The 25,353-nt window shown below is 39.5% G+C and overlaps 1 protein-coding gene across 1 annotated transcript in view; it reads left to right on the forward strand.

Annotated features, from left to right (window-relative positions):
* Nucleotides 1-3,788: 3,788 nt before the first annotated feature.
* The window catches only part of MMP16 (matrix metallopeptidase 16), a 395,011-nt gene continuing 373,446 nt past the window's right edge, over nt 3,789-25,353 (forward strand). The window contains exon 1 of the mRNA NM_001192622.1: nt 3,789-4,060. Coding sequence (NP_001179551.1) covers nt 3,929-4,060 — 132 coding nt within the window. The 5' untranslated portion in view covers nt 3,789-3,928. The remainder of the gene's footprint in view (nt 4,061-25,353) is intronic.

The following is a 25,353-nucleotide window of genomic DNA, read 5'->3' on the forward strand; positions in this document are numbered from 1 at the left end:
AATATCCTTCCTTCTCTTACCTGCCTATTAAATTTCTAGTCTTTCTTCAAGATACAGTTTGAGAACAACTATTTTTGTGATGTATTGTCCAAAGACCTCAGGGAAAATCAACTACTTCTTCCACTTTGTTCTATAGCATCTTGCATATGTAATTATCTGAGTCTTTACTACATAAAATATAATTACATTATTTCTGTATTGTAGAATTGAATATTCATTCATTTTAGTATATTCATTTATTCATTGATCGTTGAATGCTCACTAGTGAATTTTAACATGTTTTTAAAAAGTGCCATTATTACTAATCACTAATTTTGGATTACCTTTTGAATTTAGTATTCCCTACTTTCATTTCCCTTAGGATGGGTCTCCAAGGACACCTCACTAGTTCAGTCCATTATTTTCACAGTTGGACTGAGACATTGTTTTAACTGTCTTTTCACCCAGTCCTCCCCATGTCCAATTTTATGCATAACTTTGAAGATAATCTTCCTTAGATACTCATTTTTGTACAAAATATTTTAGTAATCCTTGTTTGCTAATTTAAGCAAATGTTAACTAAATATTACATTATCAGCCCTTCTCTATATCTTGCTTTCTATCAATACTCTGTTAATGTTATCTCTCTGTTCTGAGCTCAAACATTCTGACAAACAGATTGCTTGCAGTGAGAAATTCCTTCCTGTTGATAGCCCAGCAGCATTTAACTGACATTCTCCCTCCTTGATAAAGTCTTCTAATATTCCAGCTCATTTAGTAAGGATGTTACCATTTAGAACTGTGGTCTCATGTAAATGTTGTGTAAGTTTGTTTTACCTCTCTTCCTTCAATGATATCTCAAGGGTTAGAAAAAGAACATGAACTTTTTTTTTCCCCCTGTATCTCTTCCCTCTTAAATTTTGCACTTTGCTGGATATAATGTATACATGAAAACTGTTATTGATTTATTGATATGTCCCATCACATTTTGTTATTTTATATTGGTATAAAGTATACCAATATACCAATATATAAAAGTTACTTTATATTGGTATAAGGTATAAGGTTTATACAGCACCTTATACTTTCTACATAATGATCTTGCTTTCATGTCGCCTTCTAATTGTTCATTTATGTAAGTCATTTAACCTATGGGTTATGCAACTGTTAAGAGCAGATATAGATTTCTATATGGAAAGTCAGTGGAGTCTATTGAGAAATGCACAGAACTGGGAGTCAGAAAACTCAGGTCTGAATTCTGCCACTTGAATGATCTGCTGGAAAGTTTTTTATTACCATTATTTTTTCCATCTGTGAGATGAAAACAAAAGCCTCAAGGATGTTTGTGAGAATTAAATGGGACACTATGTGTGGAAACATTCTGCAGATTTTAATACACTATACAACATAAAGTATTTCTTTTTCTTATATCTTCAAAATCCTTTGTTGACAGGACATGCTGTGCATGGAACGGACTGGACTGTCAGGAAAGGCTCTCTGAGAGACTTGAATCGAATTGGGTAGGTCATTTTCTTTTTCTTTTTCTTTTTCTTTTAAGTCACTCAGTCATGTCTGACTCTCTGCATATAGTCCATGGAATCCTTCTCTTCTCCAGGGGATCTTCCCAACCCAGGGATTGGAACCCAGGTCTCCCGCATTGCGGGCGGATTCTTTACTAGCTGAGCCACCAGGGAAGCTCAAGAACAACCCTAACCCTATCCCTTCTCCAGGGGATCTTCCCGACCCAGGAATCGAACCGGAATCTCCTTCATTGAAGGCAGATTCTTTACCAACTGAGCTACTAGGAAAGCCCGGTTCATATATCCTAGAGTTTTTAAAGCATTACTCAAAAAGTCCCAATCCTCAGCCTTTTTGTTTCTCTTTAGGATACAAACGATTACAGTCCAATGCAATTTTTTGGCAAGGTGTTTTTCAACATTTTCCATCTGCATGACCTCTTGCAGTTCAACTTCTTCCTTTACCAGTTCACCCATGAAATCTGCTTTGTCAACTCCTTCCACCCCCGAGTTAGCTGTCATGCCTGGCATAGCCTCCCTTTTCAGCCTGGTCTGTGTTTCTCTCCGGTGGGCCCTTCTGCCCCTCTGCTGGCCGCCCCGGAGAAGCGCAGTTGTTGGCACGGGTCTCCCTTCCCCCTTCCTCTTGGAGCCTAACCATCACCTGCCCAGGGCCGGTGGCGGCTGCCGCCCCTGTTCGCGGCCTCACCCCGCGGCCCGCGTGCCAGCAGCCCCCGCGTCTTGCCCGCCGCTCTCGGCGTTCTGGGCAGCCTCTCCCCGCTCGCGGCTCCCGCCCCTGCCCGCCGCCCTCCTTTCCTTCCCGACCCGGTTCTCCCCCGGGGCTCCGCCGTCCCGGTTCTTGCCCGCGCCCCCTCTGGCCCGGCCTTCTGTGAACACCTGGACCACCTCTTTGGGGTCCAGTGTGTCCCTGGGTCCCCCGGGACAGAGCATCTTTGGCAAGCCAGCCTTTCCTTTGACCGGGATTTCCCTCTAGCCCCCCCGCCCCGCGCCGCCTTTTCCCGAAACCAGGTTTGCGTCTGGCCCCCCGCCCGACCTCTTCCCGCCCCGGGCGGAGCCCCCGAAGGCAGGGTGCAGTAGTGATGGCAGAGGGAATCGGGGGCAGCAGGCCACAGGCTTGATCCCGGGGGCCAGCAAAGTTTTGGCCGCCTCAGACTTGCCATCTCCTGCTCCTCAAACTTGGCCAGCGGGCCCCGGACCCGCGCCCCCAGCGGCGCCCAGGGATGCGGGGGCTCCCCCGATTCCCGGCGCCAGTCCGACTGAGGGTGCCGGTCGCCCCCGCGGGCCGGGCCGCTCCCCAGCCCACACTAGGGGCGCCGCCGGAGCCCCCCAGCCCCTGCCAGGGGAGGGGCGCACTTGTTTCTCGGTGCTCGGCAGAGAGTGGCCGAGATCCAAGGACCTGGCTTCCCAGTTCTCCGATGCGCGCCTTGGGATCGGCTGTGGGTGTCGGGTTCCGACCGCGCTTCAACCCGGGCCCTTCTCCCGGGGTAGCTGCTCGCAGTGCGGTACAGTCGCGGTTCCCCTTTACTAGCCGGCTCCTTTAAGAAGCGCGCGCGTGCGTGTCCAGTTTTGTGTATGTGTGTCTGTTCGTGTGCAGATGTGTGTGTTCGTGTGCAGATGTGTGTGTGCTTGCGAGCGAGTCCGGTTGTGTGTGTTTTCGTGTGCAGATGTGTGTGTGTGCGCGTGTCCGGTTGTGTGTGTGTTCGTGTACAGATGTGTGTCTGTGTGTGACTGTGTGTGTGTGCGTGTCCGGTCGTGTGTGTAGGTTCGTGTGCAGGTGTGTGTATGTGTATGTTCGTGTGCAGGTGTGTGTGTGTTCATGTGCAGATGTGTGTGTATGTATGCGTGTGTTCGTGTGCAGATGTGTGTGTGTGTATCTGTGTGTTCGTGTGCAGATATGTGTGTGTGTGCGCGTGTCCGGTTGTGTGTGTGTGTGTGTGTGTGTGTATACGCGCGCGCGCGCGAGCGCCGAGCCCGGGAGTGGGGCGGACCCCAGGAAGGCGGAGCTATGTAGATTCTGGCCGCGCGTTCGGAGGGCGCGGGGAGAGGGACGGCGCAGCCGAGGGAGCCGGAGTGGCAAGGCCCTGCCCGCAGCGGGAGGCGGCGGCGGCGGCGGCGGCGGGGGCGGCGGACGCTCGGGCTGGAGGCGGCGGCGGCGACTCGGAGCCGAGAGGCGGCCCCGCGGGGGAACCTGGGCGCCACGGGCCCCCGAGGATGGTGAGGGCGAGCTGCTGCTGAGCTGCCTCCGCCGCGGCTTCTCCGGGGCTGCCAGGCGCGGGGGCCGCGTCCCCTCCCCTGCCCGGCGTCGGGTGAACCTGCAGGCTCCTCGCCCACCGAGGACTTCTGAGAGGAAACAGGAGCGGGGAGAGACGAGAAGCCCGGGGGGATTCAGGCCATCCGCGGAGGCACAGTTCACTATGAGCGTACTCACCTCCAGCACTGGGAGACGGCTGGATTTCGTGCACCATTCGGGGATATTGTACTTGCAAACCTTGCTTTGGATTTTATGTGCTACCGTGTGCGGAACTGAGCAGTATTTCAATGTGGAGGTAAGAGCGCCGGGGCTTTCTTCCTTCCCCTTCGCCGGGGCTGCTCCCCGGACCGTTCCGTCCGCTCCCTGGATCCCGGTAGACCCCGGCCGCCGGGGTCTGCAGACATTGTTCCCCTTCCAGCCGCCGGGACCCGTGTTGAGTTTCCCTGCGTCTTAGGTGATGGATGCGCCTGAGACAGAATCCGTTATCCCCGGCAGCACAAAGCGCGGGGCTGCGCGCTCAAAGACACGATCGTGGCCAGTCCATTCTTTTTACCAAGGAAGGAGGCGAACGCCTACCTAGAGCAAACGTGTAGTCGAATAAAAGCAGTCTGAGTTGGTGATAAATAAGCTGCTTCTGCTCGGGTAACACAAATTTCACTGCTTGGCATCATGTGCTTGCTGCCTTGGTATTGTTCCTGAAATCTTTCTCCCTGTGTTTTGTGCCTAACAAAGGAGGTTAAAAATCAAAGAGTCTAGAGGAGAGCGTGGGAATCCTTGATCTGTTTAATAATATGGCTGGGTGATAAAACACTTGCCTAGACAGAATCTTTTTCTCATTTAGACATAACTTAATACACTGTAACTGGATCTGGCTACACAGAGGGCATGAAAGCCGTCTCATTTTAAAGTGTCTTCTCTTCCCCTCCCCCGCCAAGTGAAAATAAATGTGACCCAGTGTAGTAGTTCTGAGGTGTGTCTTTAACTGGATTTCACGCTCTCATGGCAAAACAGAGAGAATGTGGATTGCCATTTGTTTTACGTGGATAGCTTTGGGAACCGACAGACACAAAGCAAAAGGGAACTTAAGGATAACGACTTGTCAGAGCTCTGCCAAAGTACCCTTCCTGTCATCAACTCAGCACTAAAGCCAGTACCATTCAGTGCATCAATGGAACCTTGTATACACCTGGTTTTTAGTCAGTTTATCACCTACAGGGCGGAAGACAAATGAGAAGGGCTTATTGTCTTTGTAAAGACAGAGTATACTCTTTTTGGTTAGATCTTCAGTCACCTCAAAAGAATTATGGTTAAGTCTCTGAAGACTAATGTGATTTTCTTCCCCCTATATCTTTGACTCTTCAAAGCTTATTGTCATTTTGTTGCGAGTGTGTGTTTACACAACAGCAGAACCTGTTGCACAGTATTTGACCATGTTTCATAGAACAGATTTATATACAAAGTGTGCATAATAAATGGTATATGTGAGGGCATATTCTGAATATAATTCTGCATTTGTATGAACTGTTCTTAGGACTGCATGTAGTGATGGTAGAGAAAGTATTTGAAAAAGTAAGAGCATTCATCAAAAGCTAACTTTGCAGATATTAAGTATGATCATATTACACCAAAACCCCAATTCAAACCAAAATCCTTTGAAAAATACCACTTTGTTTTTCTGAATACAAAGAGGAAAGGAACTGTTAAGTCCGCACTTTCCTTGGTTGCCAATTTGAACTTTTGGAATTGCATGCCACAGATGGATTTTTGTTTCTAACACTTAAGAGACAGTTTAATGTGGAAATGAAGAAGTAATTAGTTCATAGACTAGAGGAATGAACGTGGCAAGCTGCTGTTTATAAGGTTATAAAGAGAAGGGCCTATTGCTTCAGGTTGAAGTGCTGGTGGGGAGGTGGGGTGTTGGGAGGTGGTTAAAAGTAGGCGTTAGTTTTTATCTTGCTCACTCTGAAAAGGAAGGGGGAGCTTGGGTTCTTGGCTACCTGTTTTGGAAAAGTCTTAGATTTGCTTTCAGAGATTATTGGAATAACATCAGTATACTGATGATTATTTTAGGTTTCCTTTTGAGCCTAAACATAACTGGGCTTGTATTTGTTCATAGTTTGAATCTCTCATTCAGTTACAGAAGATATTATTATGTGAGAAAAAGTTATGATTTTGCTAATCAAGATTTTATTTTAGAATTTCCATCATTCTCTTTCTTTAAGATATATGTTTAAAAGTAGTTCATGGAAAAAGTAGCTTTTTCCCCCCCATTTGGAGATTATTTAAGTTCATCCATATTTATTACACAATGCAAAAATTTAATTATGGAAGATAAGAGGCGGGTGCTATGTCTGATACAAAGAAGATTTTCTAAGATTTAAAGTAGATTATGTTTCAGAGTTTGCATTATTCCCAAATAGTTTTTTTAAAAAGCATTTGAACATATCATTAGTTGGGTTTATATACTTATATATGTGTAATAATAATCTCTTATTTTTTAAAAATCGTAAGGATAGATGCTAGTTAATTCAGCATACTATAAAAAACACAGGAGGATAGGATGTTTTCTGACATGAATTTCTGTCTGATTCACTTTTATTAGATGTTTCTTTTTGGTAGGAAACACTAATGGGAAAAATAATCCATCACATCTTCAAAAAAGGCATTTATATAGTGTTTCCCATTCTGGTTGCAAAACATACACTGAGAATGCTTTATTTGATGGGTGGACCATCTTAAAATAAACAGTAATGGTATCAATCATGCATGAAGCTTGTATCATAAATTTTTTTTTGCTAGCAGGCACACTAAGTTATTACATTTGGAACGAAGCTTCTAAAAGAAGCTTTCTGTGCTGACAACTGCAATTACAATGCTTTAATTCTTGCTGAACTTTACAATTGGTGGGACCCCCCATATTTTTCCTTTCTACAATTTAAGGTTTAAAAACCTATGTTCCCTCCCCACTAGGTGGGACTAAGTTGGTTAGAGCTATTCATGTTATTTCTTTCCTGTTTGATTTTTGAGAGTATAAATATTTGAAATTTTTAATTACTCAAGCAGGAGATATTTGTTAATATGCTGGTGAAAGCCTGTTACAGAGGAAGAGTGCATTTTGGTTTTTTTGTGTGTGTTTTGTTTTTAAGAAGCAAAAAGGAACATCTCTTACAGCTAAGAAGAAGGGTGAGGCACTACCCGAAGTAGTACTATGGAAGACATTCAGTTAATTCCCCTCCTTATATACTTCAGGTAGAACACTTCTTAATGTTAACATTGCTGTATACCTTTGTTGATTTTTGTATATCATTGGATCCAGTTTTGGGGAGTGGGCCTTTCTCTATGTAATCATTGTCATGATGCAAAGGAGGTACATTGTTAATATTAACTAAAACTCAAAGACTGTTGTCTTTTGATTAGAGGTGTTCATTAGTCAGTAGAAGCTAAATTGCTAACAAAGAATCCTGAGTTACTCTCTACATTCTAAAAAGTCATTTTGTCTCTAGAATAATGTTCTTGTTGTAGTGGAAATTCTAATGATTCTAGAACTCCTTAAGACTGCAAGCACTTTTATCCTGAAACTTAAGGTAGAATATAGTTCATAATCAATAACTTTCATCATCAACTTTCATAGTTTGTCACGTGTTAAGTATTTATGTGAACAACATGTTCTTTATTTTTTAAAAATAATAGCACACATTATTCCTCTAGTGAGGAAATTTATTTTAAACCAATTTAATGGTAAAATAAAAACGTGATGCTCTGAATGATGCACAGATAAAAAATCTGATAAAGCAAAAATTGATTGTGTTGTCTCTTTCTTAAAGAAAGAAGAGAGATTCTAGATTTCAAAAGGCTATTCTATGACAAATACTATGAATTGTGAGCGTAATCCTTCTACATTTTTCTTGCAGTATGTTTCTTTAGTATTTATTTACCTTTCTCAGGTTTATCTGAATCTACCTATAAGTTCAGAGTTTGCTTGGATTAGCTTTGTACTGTGTATAATCTTAGCAGTAATTAGTGGTGAGACATTTCCGAGGTAAAAAATTGTATTTTACAGATTTTAAAATGTCAGATTTTGGGACCTTTTCCTGTTTTTGTTTTCACTTGCTTAAATAATCAACATGCATTATTTGCTAATGGAAGGATGGTGACAACATTATCTGGTCAGCCTCCTTGAATAAGGTACTCTAACCATATCCTTTAATTCTCCACTGTAACAATTTTATACCAGTCAATAGCAGGTGCTGCATAACTGATTCATTAAGGTTTTTAACCTGCAGCAAGATTCCATGCTTTGGAATCCCAAGTGTGCTGGCCATTCAGAATGTCATCAGGGCCAAGAACTGTGACCAGGAGACCAGAAGACTCACTTGTCCTCAGGATCCTCAGCTTCTCCTGCGTGTTCCACCTTAACTGTGTGTTTCTCTATTCAGTGTTCTTGGTCAGGTTGCCCAAATCTAGCGTTTTTCATGAAATGCTTACAGATGAGCCTATACGAGTGAGGTATATTGTCTCTTACCACCCCCGAGAAATCCACAAAGAACAACCATCCAAGCCCATCCCTCTGTCCAGCTGGGTTTTGTTTTTTAGTCTCTTCTTCCTTTTCAAGGAGGAATAGAGTTGGTTTCAGTAATAACTTTTTAATCTTTAGAGTCAGGTTAAAAGTGACAGAGCTAAAGTTCCTCTTTCTTTTTCATGCTGTTTCAGGTTAGTAACAGAAGAAAATTTCAATGCACTTTTTCAGTGGTATAAGTATATTCTCTTAAGTTGGATTAATCACTTATTTTACATAAATTTATTTATTTATTTATTTTTTTTTTTAATTCTTCCAATTTTATTTTATTTTTAAACTTTACATAATTGTATTAGTTTTGCCAAATATCAAAATGAATCCACCACAGGTATACATGTGTTCCCCATCCCGAACCCTCCTCCCTCCTCCCTCCCCATACCATCCCTCTGGGCCGTCCCAGTGCACCAGCCCCAAGCATCCAGCATCGTGCATCGAACCTGGACTGGCAACTCATTTCCTACATGATATTTTACATGTTACATTGCCATTCTCCCAAATCTTCCCACCCTCTCCCCCTCCCACAGAGTCCATAAGACTGTTCTATACATCAGTGTCTCTTTTGCTGTCTCGTACACCGGGTTATTGTTACCATCTTTCTAAATTCCATATATATGCGTTAGTATACTGTATTTATGTTTTTCCTTCTGGCCAAAGAACTAAATAGACATTTCTCCAAAAAAGACATACAGATGGCTAACAAACACATGAAAAGATGCTCAACATCACTCATTATCAGAGAAATGCAAATCAAAACCACTATGAGGTACCATTTCACACCAGTCAGAATGGCTGCGATCCATAAATTTATTTTTAAGGCCTGACTTACTTCAGAGTACTACTCAAAATGTACCTCTTCAGAATATTTGGTAAATGACCAATTGAACTTATTTCTGGACTGCAAAAAGAGACACGGGACATTTGAATCAATTAGTTAAATATGTTCATTGTCAAAGAGAAAGATTTATTTCATCGTGCTCCTTCAGGAGCTTTCTGAGGCTTTAGCACATTTATTTAAAATTGAGATTGTCCTCTTTTATGTCACATTGCATCACAATTTATTTTATATATCTGTGAATGTAATTATATTCATCAGCTCATTTTTATTGTGGTGGACTATAGTTAGTGATTAAGAGCACAGGTTCATACAGATGAACTTATTTACACAACAGGAAGAGACTCATAGACATAGAAGATAGATTTATGGTTACCAAAGGGGAAAAAGAAGGGGAGGGATAAATTAGGAGTCTAAGGTTAACAGATACACATTACTATATATAAAGTAGATAAACAACAAGGATCTACTATATAGCATAGGGAACTGTATTCAGTATCTTGTACTACTTTATAATGGAAAATGACCTGAAAAAGAATATATATTATATGTATATGTACATATATATGTATATGTATATATATATGCATACAAAATGAATCACTTTGTGAAAAACTAACATAACATTGTAAATCAAGTAAAAATTTTTTTTAAAAAGAGCTCATATTCTGGTGCCAGATTGCCTGAATTCTAACCCCAGGTCTTTTACTTGCAAGTTAATGATTAAGTCAGTAACAGACAAGACAGTCTATGTGAGCCTCAATGCACATGTCTTTAAAACAGAGATACCAACAGTACTTTTCTCGTAGGGGGTTATTGTGATGATTGAATGAAGAGATGTACATCATATTCGGCAGATAGTGGATAGATATCTAACTTTTTAGATGTTATTGGTGAAAATAAATGCTGATTCAAAGGTACTTGGCATGATAGCATCTAATTACAGAGAAGTCTATCAGGTTAGAATATACCAGCTGGTCTAGGAAGATTTTAATACTTTTTAAATTTTTACAAAATGTAATATATTGAAAGTCAACCAAGCTCACATCGGTACATTTTCTTCCCGTGGGTTTTTCTTAGACAGTTTAGTTCAAGAATGTGATTTTCACATTTTGTCTTGTCATCTGTTACTATCATAGAATGTCAAGTTCAGCTCACACCTTCTTTTATAAGACTGGGTTTGCTGAAATCTGTTCATCTTTTTTAATACCATGGAAAAGAAATAGGCCTTTATGATTTAGTAGGCCTGTTTATTTTAATTGACTCAATGCCCAAGTGCTTCCTATTCACAGTAGGGGTGGGATTTGATATATGACTTCAGCTAGCTCTATGTTGTATCCCAAATTTAGAACATAAGTCTTTTTTTTTTAATTAATAGGGGAAGGAGGAGGATGGGCAGAAAAAAGATTAAAGTGGTTTATTCAATGACAGTACAGTTTAAAATAAAGCAACTTGTTCATGTCACATTGGGAACAGAAGATAACTAGCAATATAGGGTAATGGAGACCTAGAACAGAGGGTCAAGGGACATGGCCTTTAATTTTGGTTCTTGTACCAACATGGCTTTGATCTGGGGCAAAATGACAATTGAACTGTCACTAAAACCATTTCCAGATGTGATGTTCTATTGTATTCACTTCCAACCTTCAATTTATGTAGCCAGAGAGGGGAATTGTACGTATTTACCCTGTACATTTGGGGGCAACTAGACAGCCAAGGTAGAGTGTTCAGATTTTTTTTTTTTTTTTACTGAAATGCCTATCATGAGGAAATACAGAATGTGCAACTTAAATCTAACATTTGTTATCATATGTAGTGACACAGGGCGTTCCATTTTGGAAATGATCCTAGCCTTCTGCTGAGTAGTAAAAACACTGGCAGCAAATTATATGTAATTTGAAAATCAATTTTTGGCCAAGGTAGCAAACTTTAAAAATTTAATGTTAAAAACATGGCTTGATGTTATTTTGAAAAATACATATCATCTACAAGTGGTACTTCAGTCGTAAAAAGGCAAGTTGGAGTGAGATCAATATAGTTTTTTTGGGGGGGAAAGGAGCCTCAAAATTCAAATCCATCTATCTATATATAAAATATATATGCATGTTTTATAGTGAAATGAAGTGCTTATACTGTATGCCCCTTTTGCCCACTGTGGAAAATAATTTTGGCACCTGGCTCTTTGAGGGTTATTTTAGTTCTTCACATTTGATTTTGAATGTGAAAATCTGACTGCATTTGTTTTATGAAATATGCAGCTTATGCAGACAGCAGACATATTCCAGGTAAAGAGGATAAACTTGCTGAGTAAAAATAGATGTGACACTCAATGTTTTTCTTTTGCTTTCTTCCCTTGGGAAAGTCATTTATAGATTTTGAGGTTATTTATGCAATTGTGTTTGACTGTTGATTCCTATCACTTAGCGCTCTGAATGGATGTTCTTCGTGTTAGTCTCACCACTACCTTTTGGCGCTGTGCTTCCTTGGGTTTGGATCAGTGGAATATCTTGATGAGCCAGGGTAATAAGCTTAGCCAAGAGAGTGAGAGTAACCCCGCAGCAGGCCCCTAACCTTTGACTGTGACCTGTGGGTGTAGTATACAAAAGAAGGCTAGAGGGAGCTAGTCAGCTGTTTAAAGATTCCAATGGGAGAGGTTGGTTTAAAAATCAAGGCCAGTAGGTGCAATTAGATATCTTAAAATGAATCATAGCCAATCATAGGGAGCTTAAGGAAATCAATGAATGATTCATGATTGAATGTGTGAGCTTTAAAGGTTTACTGATAGCCACTTGGTGCCGGTTATTACATATTTGATGAACTAAGAAGGAAATTAATACTTTTGGGGGAATTTGGGGGGAGTTCTGGGCATGACAGTATGACAAAGATGGTTATAATGTAGGGCTGCTTTATGTCTCCCTTTTAAGTGTAGAATAAGTCAGTGCTATCCATAATAGTGACTGTAGGTGCTTTTGGTATTCTCACTTTAACTAAAATGAATGAAATGATTGTAGTCTTATAGATTAAAGGAGGGATAAATCTAATTTGACTATGCCTTTTAGATTATATGTAGCAAAAATCTGCCTTTAGAAACTTATCAGACTATGGTTATTTTATTTTTTAATATTTACCAGGGGAATTTATTGAATGAATATTTTTTGATGAAAGGACATTTTAAAATATAGGTTTTACCTCTTCATCTTTTACAATATATGTAAGGAATGAGCCACTGAAGTGTGAAACAGTGCTTTATCTCTAAGTAGGCAGCTTTAACAGGTTTTCAGATGAGCAGATTTTTCCATAAGCGGGGGTTCAAAAAGGGGCAGTCTCTAATGCATTGGGGGATATTAACATTTAATGAAGATATTATAATTTACTCACAAGCGTTAGTTAGATTTTTAAAGGTTCTCATCTGTCAATTAAGGGAAATACGGATAAATGAAGTAAGCCATGGACCCACGGACGGATATTCTCAGGAGTGACAGTCCTTAGAATGATGTACTCAAATGACAAAATAAACAAACCCAAATAGATTACTCACCGGAATGGGATTTTACAGTCCTTGTTTCCAGTTCAGTTCAGTTCAGTCACTTAGTCGTATCCGACTCTTTGCGACCCCATGGATTGCAGCACGCCAGGCTTCCGTGTCCATCAACTCCCGGAGTTTACTCAAACTCATGTCCATCGAGTTGGTGATGCCATCCAACCATCTCATCCTCTCTTGTCCCCTCCTCCTCCCACCTTCAATCTGTCCCAGCATCAGGGTCTTTTCCAATGAGTCCTTGTTTTAGTCATGCTCAAACTAGGAGAGAATAAACTGCCATTTTTTTTTCAAGGAAGCTGGATACTTTTATGAACTTGATTTCATGTCCCCAAACTGCACGCGCCTGCGGTGATGTCAGTGGCATTCAGCGGGCCTCTGCAGGTGGCTGAAGCAGTCAGACCCAAGTCATGTCAGTGGAGGCAGTTTTTTCATGAACTTTTCCCTGCTGAATTCATACCATGTGTTAATAGGTTCTCCTTGTTTTTAGCAATTAGGCATTTGAATGTGAGGCTTCTAATACCTGGGCATTTATTCCTCCTTTAAATAATTGCAAGCCACTTCCTTCTTGTGGTCTTACTTGTTATTTTTCTAGTTGGAATCTTGTGGGACTTTATGTTTTAGACATATTACAGGACACTTGACCTGGAAATTGGGTAAAATTTTATAAGAAGTCACATTTTTTTACTCCTCTCCTTTTTCACTGTGGATAAGGCAGAATAGATTCAAAGAATTTCCAGAATCCACTGTACACTCAATGATTTGCCTGAAATTGGTAATCAACTTATAAAAAAGCTCTTGCGGTTTCAGATAAAACTCTTCTGGACATCTGCGTGTTTTAATATTACAACAGCTCTGTCATAGAACTTACTGACTTGCTCCTTACTACTTACTATGTAGATGGAGTGAAATTATTTGTCCCATGGGTGACTCAGACAAATTACTAAAACAGTCTTTGATTTATTTTGACCATTCATAAAGTGGATTTGTGTTCTTTATTGCTTGACTGTAGCACAGGTTTTTTAATGACAGTATTGAGACAATCCCAAGCAGTTTCCATCTTAAGAACAGGGTTTATCTGTTTCCTCATTCTTGCCTCTAACTGGGAATATAGAAGCAATTATATGCTGGCATAATATTCTAATTAGACAAGGTCCAAATAACCAGTAAAATGGGCGTGCCTGGAACTGATTTCATCGAACATGATGATAATAAAAGCAATGTTAATTAGCACTGGTTGAGCATTTGCTATGTGCCTGATAGTGTTCTGTTTCATATCTCTTAACTCATTTAAATTTTATTACAATCTTGTGAGTTAGTACTACTATTTCTGTTTCACAGTTGAGGAATCTGAGGTATGGAAATGTTGAGGAACTTGCCAAGGCCACATAGCTCTGGATTCTTCTGAAGTGAAATAGCTCAGAATCAAAGCAGGCAGGTTGGCTGTGAAGCCCAGGGTCTTAACCAAGTCTTAACAGGCAAGAATTAACTCCTGGGTTTCCAGTAGGGACAGTGTAATCCACTTGCATTGTTCACATGTTGCATATTCCAAACTGAAAAGGAATCGTTGACATGCATAAAGAAAATGTGAAATCCATCCTAGTATGGAGACTTACCTGGAATAAAAACTGAAGACTGTTATTTATTTGATTTATTGATTCAGGATTGATTATGTGGTACTCAATATAAAGTTACTGTTTAATACCTTTTATAAGTTTTTACTCATAGAAAATTGGTAACCTATATTCAATTGCAAATAATAGTTAAGTTATATATAACATTAAATTAATCATAACATCTCATTCCTCAACTATTTGTCATGTTGCATGCCCTAACAGTAAGTGTGATTTTCAAAGGTTTTAGGAAGATCTGATTACATTCCAGGATAAAAAGAATAGAACGTTTTAGAACATGGAAAGGAAAGCCTGTTAGATCTGTGTTCCAGTGTCCTGCTGGGAAAGAATGTTTATGTGGATGGCTGCTGACTGTCATGAGTTCTGGAGTTTATTATTTTTATATATTGCTTTGATTGGTTAGAAGCTACAAGGAAACATGTTTATTTAATCACTTCTAATATATTTCTTTGTGTGTGTGTGTGAAGTTGCTTCAGTCATGTCTGACTCTTGTGACCCTATGGATGGTAGCCTGCCAGGCTCCTCTGTCTATGGGATTCTCCAGGCAAGAACACTGGAGTGGGTTGTCATGCCCTCCTCCAGGGGATCTTCCTGACCCAACCTTGTCTCCAGCATCTACCTGCATTGGCAGGCAGGTTCTTCACCACTAGTGTGATCTAGGAAGTCCAGTACATTTCTTTACTGTAATGTAAAAGAGAACTTATAGATAGATCATTTCAGATAGATAAAGTGACTCAGAGCTCGCTGTTTCAGAATAGGCTTGATATTTGTCTTATTGGAGAGGGAGTGAGAACTTCATCTTGGTGGTTGACCTAAGGATGTAACAAAACTTCAGTCCTTAAGCTTGTTGCTGCGTATAGCTTTCAAGGATCACTTGGTCCATTTATTAGCCTTTTAAGGAAAGACTATTTCTAAACCAATTTACAAAGGTGATTTTATAAAACATAGTCAGTGTTAAATATTCATTCAGCTGTCTCTCACTTCCTTTATAGGCAGTGTATCATAATGGCTGTGTTCAAGAACTTTGAGAAAAAATGCTTAAACATCAGCTGTACCACCAAAGCTCAGTGAACTTGAGTGAGCCAAGTTATTGACTCTGAGCTCCTATTTTCTCATGTGTAAAATAGAGGTAATAATACTCAACTCAAGAGTTGTTCTAAGATTAAAGAGGTAAAGGATAATGGGTCAAGATAAGTTTTAGGCTTCTGACTTACTATCTCTTGCTGAAATTAAAAAAAAAAATGGATAACACATGAAACAGTGGGTTTTAAGTCATTGGATGTCAGGTAAGGAAGGATAGTCATCCTTGAAAGATGTGACCCAAAATGAGCCCTCATGTCAATTTACTTCATTGGGAGAGTTTCCAGGTGACAGTACAGGGAAGACAGAGCCAAGCAGACTCCCTGAATCAAGGAGATGAAGCTGGGCGTATGGAGAAATCAAGGAGGTTGGAATTCACCAGTCAGAATACCAGGAGCATTCTGTAGGGTAAAAGCATGGAGATCCGCAGGGCACTCCCCTTGAGCATTCAGTTAAGACCTGATCTGCACCTTCCTTTGAAGTAGCTGGTGCAGGCTAAGGAGAGAATCAATCAGCAGAATCGGAGGGGGCCATGCCTGCAAACCACACAGGGCTGGGAATAGTGTCCATTCTCACCAGCCACACTGAGAAACCTCATGATTAACAGGGTGTTGGACAGAGGACTCAGAAGCATCTTGCTCCAGTTGTTGTTCTTGTTTAGTCGCTCTGTTGTGTCCAACTCTTTGTGACCCCATGGACTGACTTCCAGACTTCCCTGTCCTTCACCCTCTCCTGGAGCTTGCTCAAACTCATGTCCATCAAGTTGGGGATGCTGTTCAACCATCTCATCCTCTGTTGTCCCCTTCTTCTCCTGCCGTCAATCTTTCCCAGCATCAAGGTCTTTTCTAATGAGCTGGCTCTTCACATTAGGTGGCCCAAGTATTGGAGCTTCAGTATCAGTCCTTCCAATGAATATTCAGGATTTATTTCCTTTAGGATTGAGTGGTTTGATCTCTTTGCCATCCAAGGGACTCTCAAGAGTAATCTCCAACACCACAGTTCAAAAGCATCAATTCTTCAGTGCTCAGCTTTCTTTATGGTCCAACTCTCACATCCATACATCGCTACTGGGTAAACCATAGCTTTGATTATGTGGACCTTTGTTGGCAAAGTAATATCTCTGCTTTTTAATATGCTGTCTACATTTGTCATAGCTTTTCTTCCAAGGAGCAAGTATCTTTTAATTTCATGGCTGCAGGCACCATCTGCAGTGATTTTGGAGCCCAAGAAAGTAAAGTCTGTCACCGTTTCCATTATTTACCCATCTATTTGCCCGTGTTGGGACCCGATGCCATGATCTTAGTTTTTTTTGAATGTTGAGTCTTAAGCCAGCTTTTTCACTCTCCTCTTTCACCTTCATCAAGAGGCTCCAGTACTGGGGGAAAAAAAAATATCCCTAGAAAACAGATCTAATTTTGCTTTAAAAGTCTTAAAAACAAGACCTTAAAGGAGCAAACGTTTTGTTAGTGACTAAACTCAGTAAGAGATATGGGAATACAAAAATCCAGTACCTAATAGGTTAAAATTCACAATGCCCGACCTCCAATAATAAAAGTCACCAAGCATACAAAAAAGAAAGAAGACACAATACGGAAAGAGGAGAAACGCCAATCTATCCACACTGCCCTCCGTCAGTGATTTCTCTGACTTGGCACCACCTTACTCATGTGTTCTAATAGTAAAATAGTGGGCACCAATACCCCAACTTCCTGCCTTTCACTAATTACTTCTAATCAGTTTTCTCTTTTCCTATAACATGTATGTTTATCTTTTCCTATAATATATCTGTATGCATGTCTCTTTTCCTATAACAGACTGAAGAGTCTGTTCATTTCTCATTTCTTGGCTCCAGCTCTACTTGGAGCCTCTGTATCCCTGTTCTGGACTCAGTATATTATCTCGTGGCCTGCACGACCTGTCATGATCAGACCCCACCCCTCTTTCTAGCTTCATAGCTCCAGGTTTATCTACTGTGGTCTTGATTTAGCACAGCAGTCGAACTAAAGGTCCTATACAGGCCTAAAATTACTGAAAACCCCTGAAAGTTTTTATTGTGTGATTTATATCTGTGTTTACAGTTCTAGACAATTAAACCTGCTACAATTTAAAAACATTTATTTAGAAATTCATTTAAAACCAACTTTAAGTTAATATATTAACACAGATGACATTTTTATGAAAAAAAATTTTGTAAGAGAACAGTAGTCAAAAAAGACATTGTTTTACTCTTCTTCAAATACCTTTAATATCTGACATAAAAAATTGCTGGATTAAAAAAAAATTGCTGGATTCTCATATTTTTTCTTTTTTTAAACCATTTTGAAAATTGAAGTATAGTTAGTATTTAATATATATATATTTATATATATATATGCATTCATATATAGATCTTTTTCAGATTCTTTTTCATTGTCGGTTATTACAAGATACTGAATATAGTTACTTGTGCTATACAGGTCCTTGTTTTTTATTTTACATCTATTTTATATATAGTCGTGAGTATATATTAATCGAGGTCCTAATGTGTCTATCCTCTGACCCTCTGCTATCTGTTTGGTAACCATAAGTTTGTTTTTTATGCTTCTGTTTTGTGAATAAGTTCACCTGTACCATGTGTTGGATTCTGCATATAAGCGATACCATATGATATCTGTCTTTCTCTTTCTTCACTTCATATGATCAATTGTCTATAGGTCCATTCATATTGCTGCAAATGGCATTATTTCATTCTTTCTTGTGGATGAGAGCAAACAACTTTGAACTTTGGATGGAAACACAAAAGACCTTGAGTAGCCTAAACAATCTTGAGAAAGAACAGAACTGAGACTTTAGACTGTATGACAAAGCTACAGTGATCAAAACAGAATAATAGAGGCTCAAAAATAGACACATAGATCAGTGGGACAGGACAAAAGGTCCACAGATAAACCCACACACTTATGGTCAACTAGTCTACGACAGAGGAGGCAAGAACGTGTAATTGTGAAAAGACACTTTCTTCAGTAAGTGGTGCTTGGAAACCTGGACAGCTGCATGTAAAAGAATGAAATGAGAACATGTTCTAACACCGCATACAAAAATAAACTTAAAATGGATTAAAGACCTCAATGTAAGACTGGGTACTATAAAACCCCTAGAAAAACTCTTTGACATAAATTGCAACAATATGTTTCTAATCTGTCTCCTCTGTTCAGTTCAGTTCAGTTGCTCAGTTGTGTCTGACTCTTTGCAACCCCATGGACTTCAGCACGCTAGGCCTCTTTGTCCATCACCAACTCCCAGAGTTTACTCAAACTCATGTCCACTGAGTCGGTGATGCCATCCAACCATCTCATCCTCTGTCGTCCCGTTCTCCTCCTGCCTTCAATCTTTCCCATCATCAGGGTCTTTTCAAATGACTCAACTCTTCACATGAGGTGGCCAAAATATTGGAGTTTCAGCTTCAGCATCAGTTCTTCCAATGAATATTCAGGACAGATTTCCTCCAGGATTGACTGGTTGGATCTTCTTGCAGTCCAAGGGACTCTCAAGAGTCTTCTCCAACACCACAGTTCAAAAGCATCAATTCTTTGGGGCTCAACTTTCTTTATAGTCCAACTTTCACATCCATACATGACTACTGGAAAAACTATAGCCTTGACTAGACAGACCTTTGTTGGCAGATTAATATCACAACTTTTTAATATGCTGTCTAGGTTGGGTTCCAAAATCACTGCAGATGGTGATTGCAGCCATGAAATTAAGAGATGCTTACTCCCTGGAAGGAAAGTTATGACCAACCTAGATAGCCTGGTGGGCTCCAGCCCATGGAATCACAGAGTCGGACACAACTAAGCGAGTTTCACTTAATCACTTAATTATATATTAATTTTTACATATATCTTAGCCAGTTTCTGAGTATAATTTTCTCCATTCATCTATTTAAACCTTCCTGGGAAAATATCAAGCGATTTTGCTTATTCCCTTCAGTAGTGTTTTGCAGGTTTCTATAGACAAGGAGTTAATATTTTTCTTTTCTGTTTCTGTTTAGAATGGGAACTTCTATATTTAAAGAAAAGCTACTGATTTTTTATATATTACTTTAAGTAAATACCTTGTTAAATCATATTGTATCATATAATCCTTTTGCAGAATCTCTTCATTTGTCTAAGACATGGTTATGTCATTTATGTGCAAAGATAATTTATACCTCCTCACTTTTTCTCTAATTCATTCTTTTGGGTAATTGCACTGACTAGTTCTTCCAAAGTAGTATTAAATAATTATTGTGATGCTAGATGCATTGGCTTTAATCTGACTTTAGGGGAAATGAAGACCCGTTTGTTTTCAATTCTCCATCATTAGCCTTTAAAATAATTAAAATCCTAGTTGCTTTATCCAGGATAGTTACTTCTAGAATCTCTATATTGCCTTTAAATTAAGATTGGTTATGACTACACAGCATTTTTAGCATGACGAGAAATTGAAATTTGGTCTTATTGTTAATGTTCTTTACTCCTTGATTTTAGCATGGGTTTGTGTCTTTGAATATCACAGTGGTTGCTGCTGCTGCTGCTGCTGCTAAGTTGCTTCAGTCGTGTCCAACTCTGTGTGACCCCATAGACGGCAGCCCACCAGGCTCCCCTGTCCCTGGGATCCTCCAGGCAAGAACACTGGAGTGGGTTGCCATTTCCTTCTCCAGTGCATGAAAGTGAAAAGTGAAAGTGAAGTCGCTCAGTCGTGTCCAACTCTTCACGACCCCATGGACTGCAGCCTACCGGGCTCCTCTGTCCATGGGATTTTCCAGGCAAGAGTACTGGAGTGGGGTGCCATCGCCTTCTCCGATCACAGTGGTTAGGTAGACAAAAATCAATTTTTGTACAAAACAAAAAAAAATTGGTTAATTTTGTGATGACTTTGGGCATTTTATTCTAGACTTTTGTTCATGCAGAGAAAGCTAATTTGACCTACCCTGAGCGATAGAGGAGGTGCATTGGAAAAATAGCAGTATAGTTCACAGATCGTGCAGAAGGGCTGACCAAGTCAACCTGGGCAGCTGCAGATGTATTAAAGCTGAGACCTCTGCAGAGCTTTCTCTCTTACCTACATCTCTGTTTCTGTTTCTTGGTTGGCTTCCTTCGCTCTTGCTGCAGATCGTTTTTCTCCATGTGGTGTGGGTTTTCTATCAGCTGGCAACCATTTTTCTTTACCACATTTCTGGGAGAAAATAACTTCCCTCTGTCCATATGCATACACTTCCAGTTCAACTATGTAAAACTCTCAGGAAAGGTTTTCCAATTAGCCCAGTTTGAATCACATGCCTGTTCCTGTTGCTGGAGGTAATTTTGGGGGTCCCTGAATGGCAGCTCATAATACAGTTGGATGGGGGAGGAATAGCGCTTTCCTCAAAAACGTGAGTTCCGCCTGTTGTACAGACCTTCAGCTGTAGAGGTCTAAAGCAGGTGAATTAATTTATCTCCTTTTTTTTTCTTTCTGCTCTCCCCTTTTATCTGTTTCCTCTCCGCTGCTTCATTTCCAGCTGCGCCGCCCTCAATACACATACATGTGCACTTACCTTCCTGACTGTCTTTCACTTCCGTTTTCAGTTCACTTTTTTCCCTCCGTTTCTCTGGACAGGTTAGGATTAAGGTATGCCTTCTGCTGTAGGGTTGTTCCCTAATTTGGAGTGAACTTTCAGTTGAGAAAGAGGAAGAATAGTCATGATGCAGAGATCACTCTATAACAAAAGCAGAAATTGTAATAAACCAGGTAGAGTTTTGAGTTGGTATGACTGAGAAAACACAAATCCAAGAGACTTAAGTTTGTGTTTAAGCCTTAAGTTAATTTTTGGATTTACACTGTTTATTTGTATTCAACAGTTAAAACATAAATACATTTTTTCTCCTGAAACTTCTTTGACTGATTTCATATCAGAGGTGACAGCAAAGTGTTGAGTTTGTTGCTCTTTGCACACTGCCCCCTACCGTCAGTCTGTATGTTTAGTGTCAGGAATTTAACCATAATCTAGATCAATGCTTTTCTGGATGAGGACTCTGAGGACATGTTGGTGGACATGACTTCACCTCAGGCTTCACAGAAAGTTCATGACAGAAAGCAGAGTAGAAAACAGGGCTTCAGACTCCAGTGTTCTTGTGAGGGGTTATGAAGAACTGCGCTGTTATTGAAAAATGGGCATTTTGCTGTGGTGGTGGTTGTTCTTCAGTTGCTGAGTTGTGTCTGACCCTTGGCAACCCCACGGACTGTAGCACACCAGGCTGCCCTGTCCTTCACCATCTCCTGGAGTTTGCTCAAACTCATGTCCATTGAATTGGTGATGCCACCACCAAATTACAGAAATTACTGTTGTAATATGGATTGGAAATGTTAATATTATTTGGGCTCTGGCCCTCTGTTGACAAAAATACGTTGTGAAACAATAAAATCTTTTAGACATTTGAATATTGATATATGAATTTATTCTTTATATATTTCCTAAAAACAAGTTTTAATGGGGCAAAAGGATAGGGAGAAAACATAAGGTTATTACCAAATGCCTTCTAAATTCAGACTTTGACAAATTCATTCTGTCCCAAATAATTTTACTCGAAAAATGCTTTCTTCATCAGTGGCAAAGATGTTCACTTGTTCTACCCACTATAAAATAGTGTCCTAATTTCACCTTTGTTTAAATTTATATATAATATTACAATTAGACACATTTGTAACTATACACACACAATGCTATATTCATGCATATTTATGGAAAGAATTGGAATGCATCATATGTATTCATGTGTATATTGAAACAGCTTTCTGAGGGATTTGGGGAAATAGCTAGCTTTTTATATAAATCTAGAGATTTTAATCTTACTTTAAAACTTTATAGCAAATAAGTCAGAGTGATATTAAAGGAGATAACTGTTTTCCCTCTTCCAGAAGAGAATCAGACAATCAAAACTCTAAGAGTTCTTTTTTAGGTCTTACATAAATATAACTTATTGTAGATAAATGGAGAGCAGTTGAGAAAGGTGAAATATTTGTGGAACAAGAGAAGGCTGAGAAAGGACTTTTCTGTCCCATTGCTCGTTACCCATAAAATGATCAGCATTGCAAAAAAAATGAATATTTGTCCTTTGCTTTAAAATTATTCCCTGGTGGCTCAGACGGTAAAGTGTCTGCCTACAATATGGAAGACCAGGGTTCAATCCGTGGGTCGGGAAGATCTCCTGGAGAAGGAAATGGCAACCCACTCCAGTATTCTTGCCTGGAGAATCCCATGGACAAAGGAGCCTGGTGGGCTCCTCGCAAAGAGTTGGACACAACTGAGTGACTTCACTTTCTAGAATTATTGAATGGACCCCTGTGAGAGGTAATCCTAGTCTTTTATTAAGCTAGGTTTAAAATAAATGATGGGGTTGTTTTTATGATGAAGTAAGTGACTGATTAAATTTTAATGGGTTAATCTAAGGCAAAAGGAAACATTTAAGTGATTCCTCCTGTCACGTTAATCTTTCAGCGCCGTTTCTCCACACCTTTCAGTTCACCCCTAGAAAATAGTAAACTTTGTGGTCCTTTTTGTTTCTCCCATTGTTTGAAAGTCATTTCTGTGTTCATGACTGATGGCATTTTATTAGCTGTTAGAAGAGTTACCCTAATTCCAGACTCATTAAGAGCAAGCCTTTCATGTACAGCTTTTTTTTTTTCGATCTTAGAGTACTTTAAGGCTTATGTATTTTCCATGCGCTCTCTCATTCTCTCTCCAGTGAGGGTTTGAGGGAGTGAATATACTATTTATATCAGATAATTATTGAATGATATTTTAATAAGGAAAGTTTGAATCTCACAATTTAAGAGATATGAGTGGAGTATAATAGAATTCAGATCAATCTTCTGTGATAGAATGTATTTAAATTTGGTAGTTAATACTATAAAGATACCGGCCACTTTTTTCCAGAGAGATCACTTGCGTATGGTCTACATTGCTTCCACATTTTTTTAAAAATTTTATTTTATTTTTAAACTTTACATAATTGTATTAGTTTTGCCAAATATCAAAATGAATCTGCCATAGGTATACATGTGTTCCCCATCCTGAACCCTCCTCCCTTCTCCCTCCCCATACCATCCCTCTGGGTCTTCCCATGCTTCCACATTTTTAATGTAAAATTTTTGGCATTTCCCAACATGGCAGACATTTATATTCACTTTAATAGGAAAGAAATATAAACCTAAGTATTAATATACTTTCTAGTTCGTGTCTAGATTCTAGTACACACAGAGAGTAGATGTTAAAGCCTCTGCTTGTATGTCGTCAGGAAAAACAAGGACTGCAGCCACGGAACATGTATAGAAAGGTCGTATGTTTCCAAGTTCTGATGTTTCTCATAAAAGCTGTCATTGATGAACTCCTTTATAAACTCTCTTGTTCAAGGTTAGAGAGCAATGACAAGGGCTTTAATTTGTTTTCTGAGATACAGAATTGACAATTTTTTTTTCTTTCCAAGTCTTATTGCAGGATACATTCCAGACAGTGTAACAATATCTTTACGAATCAGTTCAAACTGACTCATTTGATGACACAGTCACAGTTCAGTCTTAGGTGGGCAAGAAGTTTGGGTAAATATTTAGATAGCTTCAAAATTAAGTTGAAGAGTCATTCACTTTTATGTTTGTATTCTATGAATATCTATTATATTGCTTTTGTCAGTGGGACCTCAACTTCAGGATCCTTCTCTTTTTGGCATACTACTTCTAGGTGGGATCCAGATAGGGAATCAAGAGACATGGTGTTAGCATTAATGGAAAAATTTGGAGTTTGGGAGACTTTAATTTTTTGCCTTTTTATTTAAACATCATATTGATACAAATGGATAAACAAAAGCATGAGACAGGAATTTATATATTAACTTTCTGAGCAGAAGAGGCCAATCATGAAAGAAAATGAACTGATCTGTTTGCAATATATTTTTTTCAAATTGGGAACAGATGTAGCTACAGAGTGTTGGCAAACATGATTGAGCTTCTCACCAAATAAACTCAATTTTACTCCTCTGTCCATTGTATTTTTTCTCCTATGGAAGGTAATCACTCCATTTCCCTCATATCGTGTGATTTTAAAGGTTAAGCTTGGAAAAAAAAATTTGGATTTATACTAAGCAAGTCGTAACCTTGCAAATATCAGAAATGAGCTAAGACAGTTTTATTTATAGGTTGTCCATGTGTAAAAAATTCAGTGGATCCATTTAAAATTAATTATCATCATGTTTTGAAATTTAATTTGCCTTTTCAAACTATGTACTCTTGCCATGTAACACGTGTATTTGAAGTACGATACCACTTAAAAAGCAATAGAGATAACACGTTGTTTATATGGGCAATCATAGAGTAAATAGCACTGAATTGAGAAGTCTTGCTGTTGCTTCTTTTGTGCCATGGAGCCGTGGGTCTCAGACTTCAGTGTGTAGATGAGTCATCTGGAGGAGCTTGTCTAAAGTGATGATTTCTTGTTTCCTCCAGAAGGTCTATTTCAGGATGTCTGATGTAGAACTTCAGATTCTACGTTGTGAAAAATGTCTCCCATCCCCCCAAGTGATTTTAATGTTGTTGCCAAACTATTGATCTGGCTTTGAGAAGCACAGTTATAGAAATTCCTCAAGGATTGTTATCTGAGCAGTTACACGTGTTTTCCATTTCTTTCTCTAAATTGAATTCAGGTTTATTGGCCTGTAATTCTCTGGTTCATCTCTTGTTCCACATGTAAATTTGGCAATTACAAGCAATACATTTTTTACCTCCCAGTCGACACTTTGATGCTTAGATGGATCTCCTCTTATACTATTCCTAATGTGGAATGTTTAGGCGAGAGGAGGTGAAATATTTTAAGGTTACAATGAGTTTTAACTGACTGTACTCAAAATATTCCTGCTGCATTTTTATTGTTTTCTAGTGG

The sequence above is a fragment of the Bos taurus genome, chromosome 14, assembly GCF_002263795.3.
Source record: "Bos taurus isolate L1 Dominette 01449 registration number 42190680 breed Hereford chromosome 14, ARS-UCD2.0, whole genome shotgun sequence".
NCBI lineage: Eukaryota > Metazoa > Chordata > Mammalia > Artiodactyla > Bovidae > Bos > Bos taurus.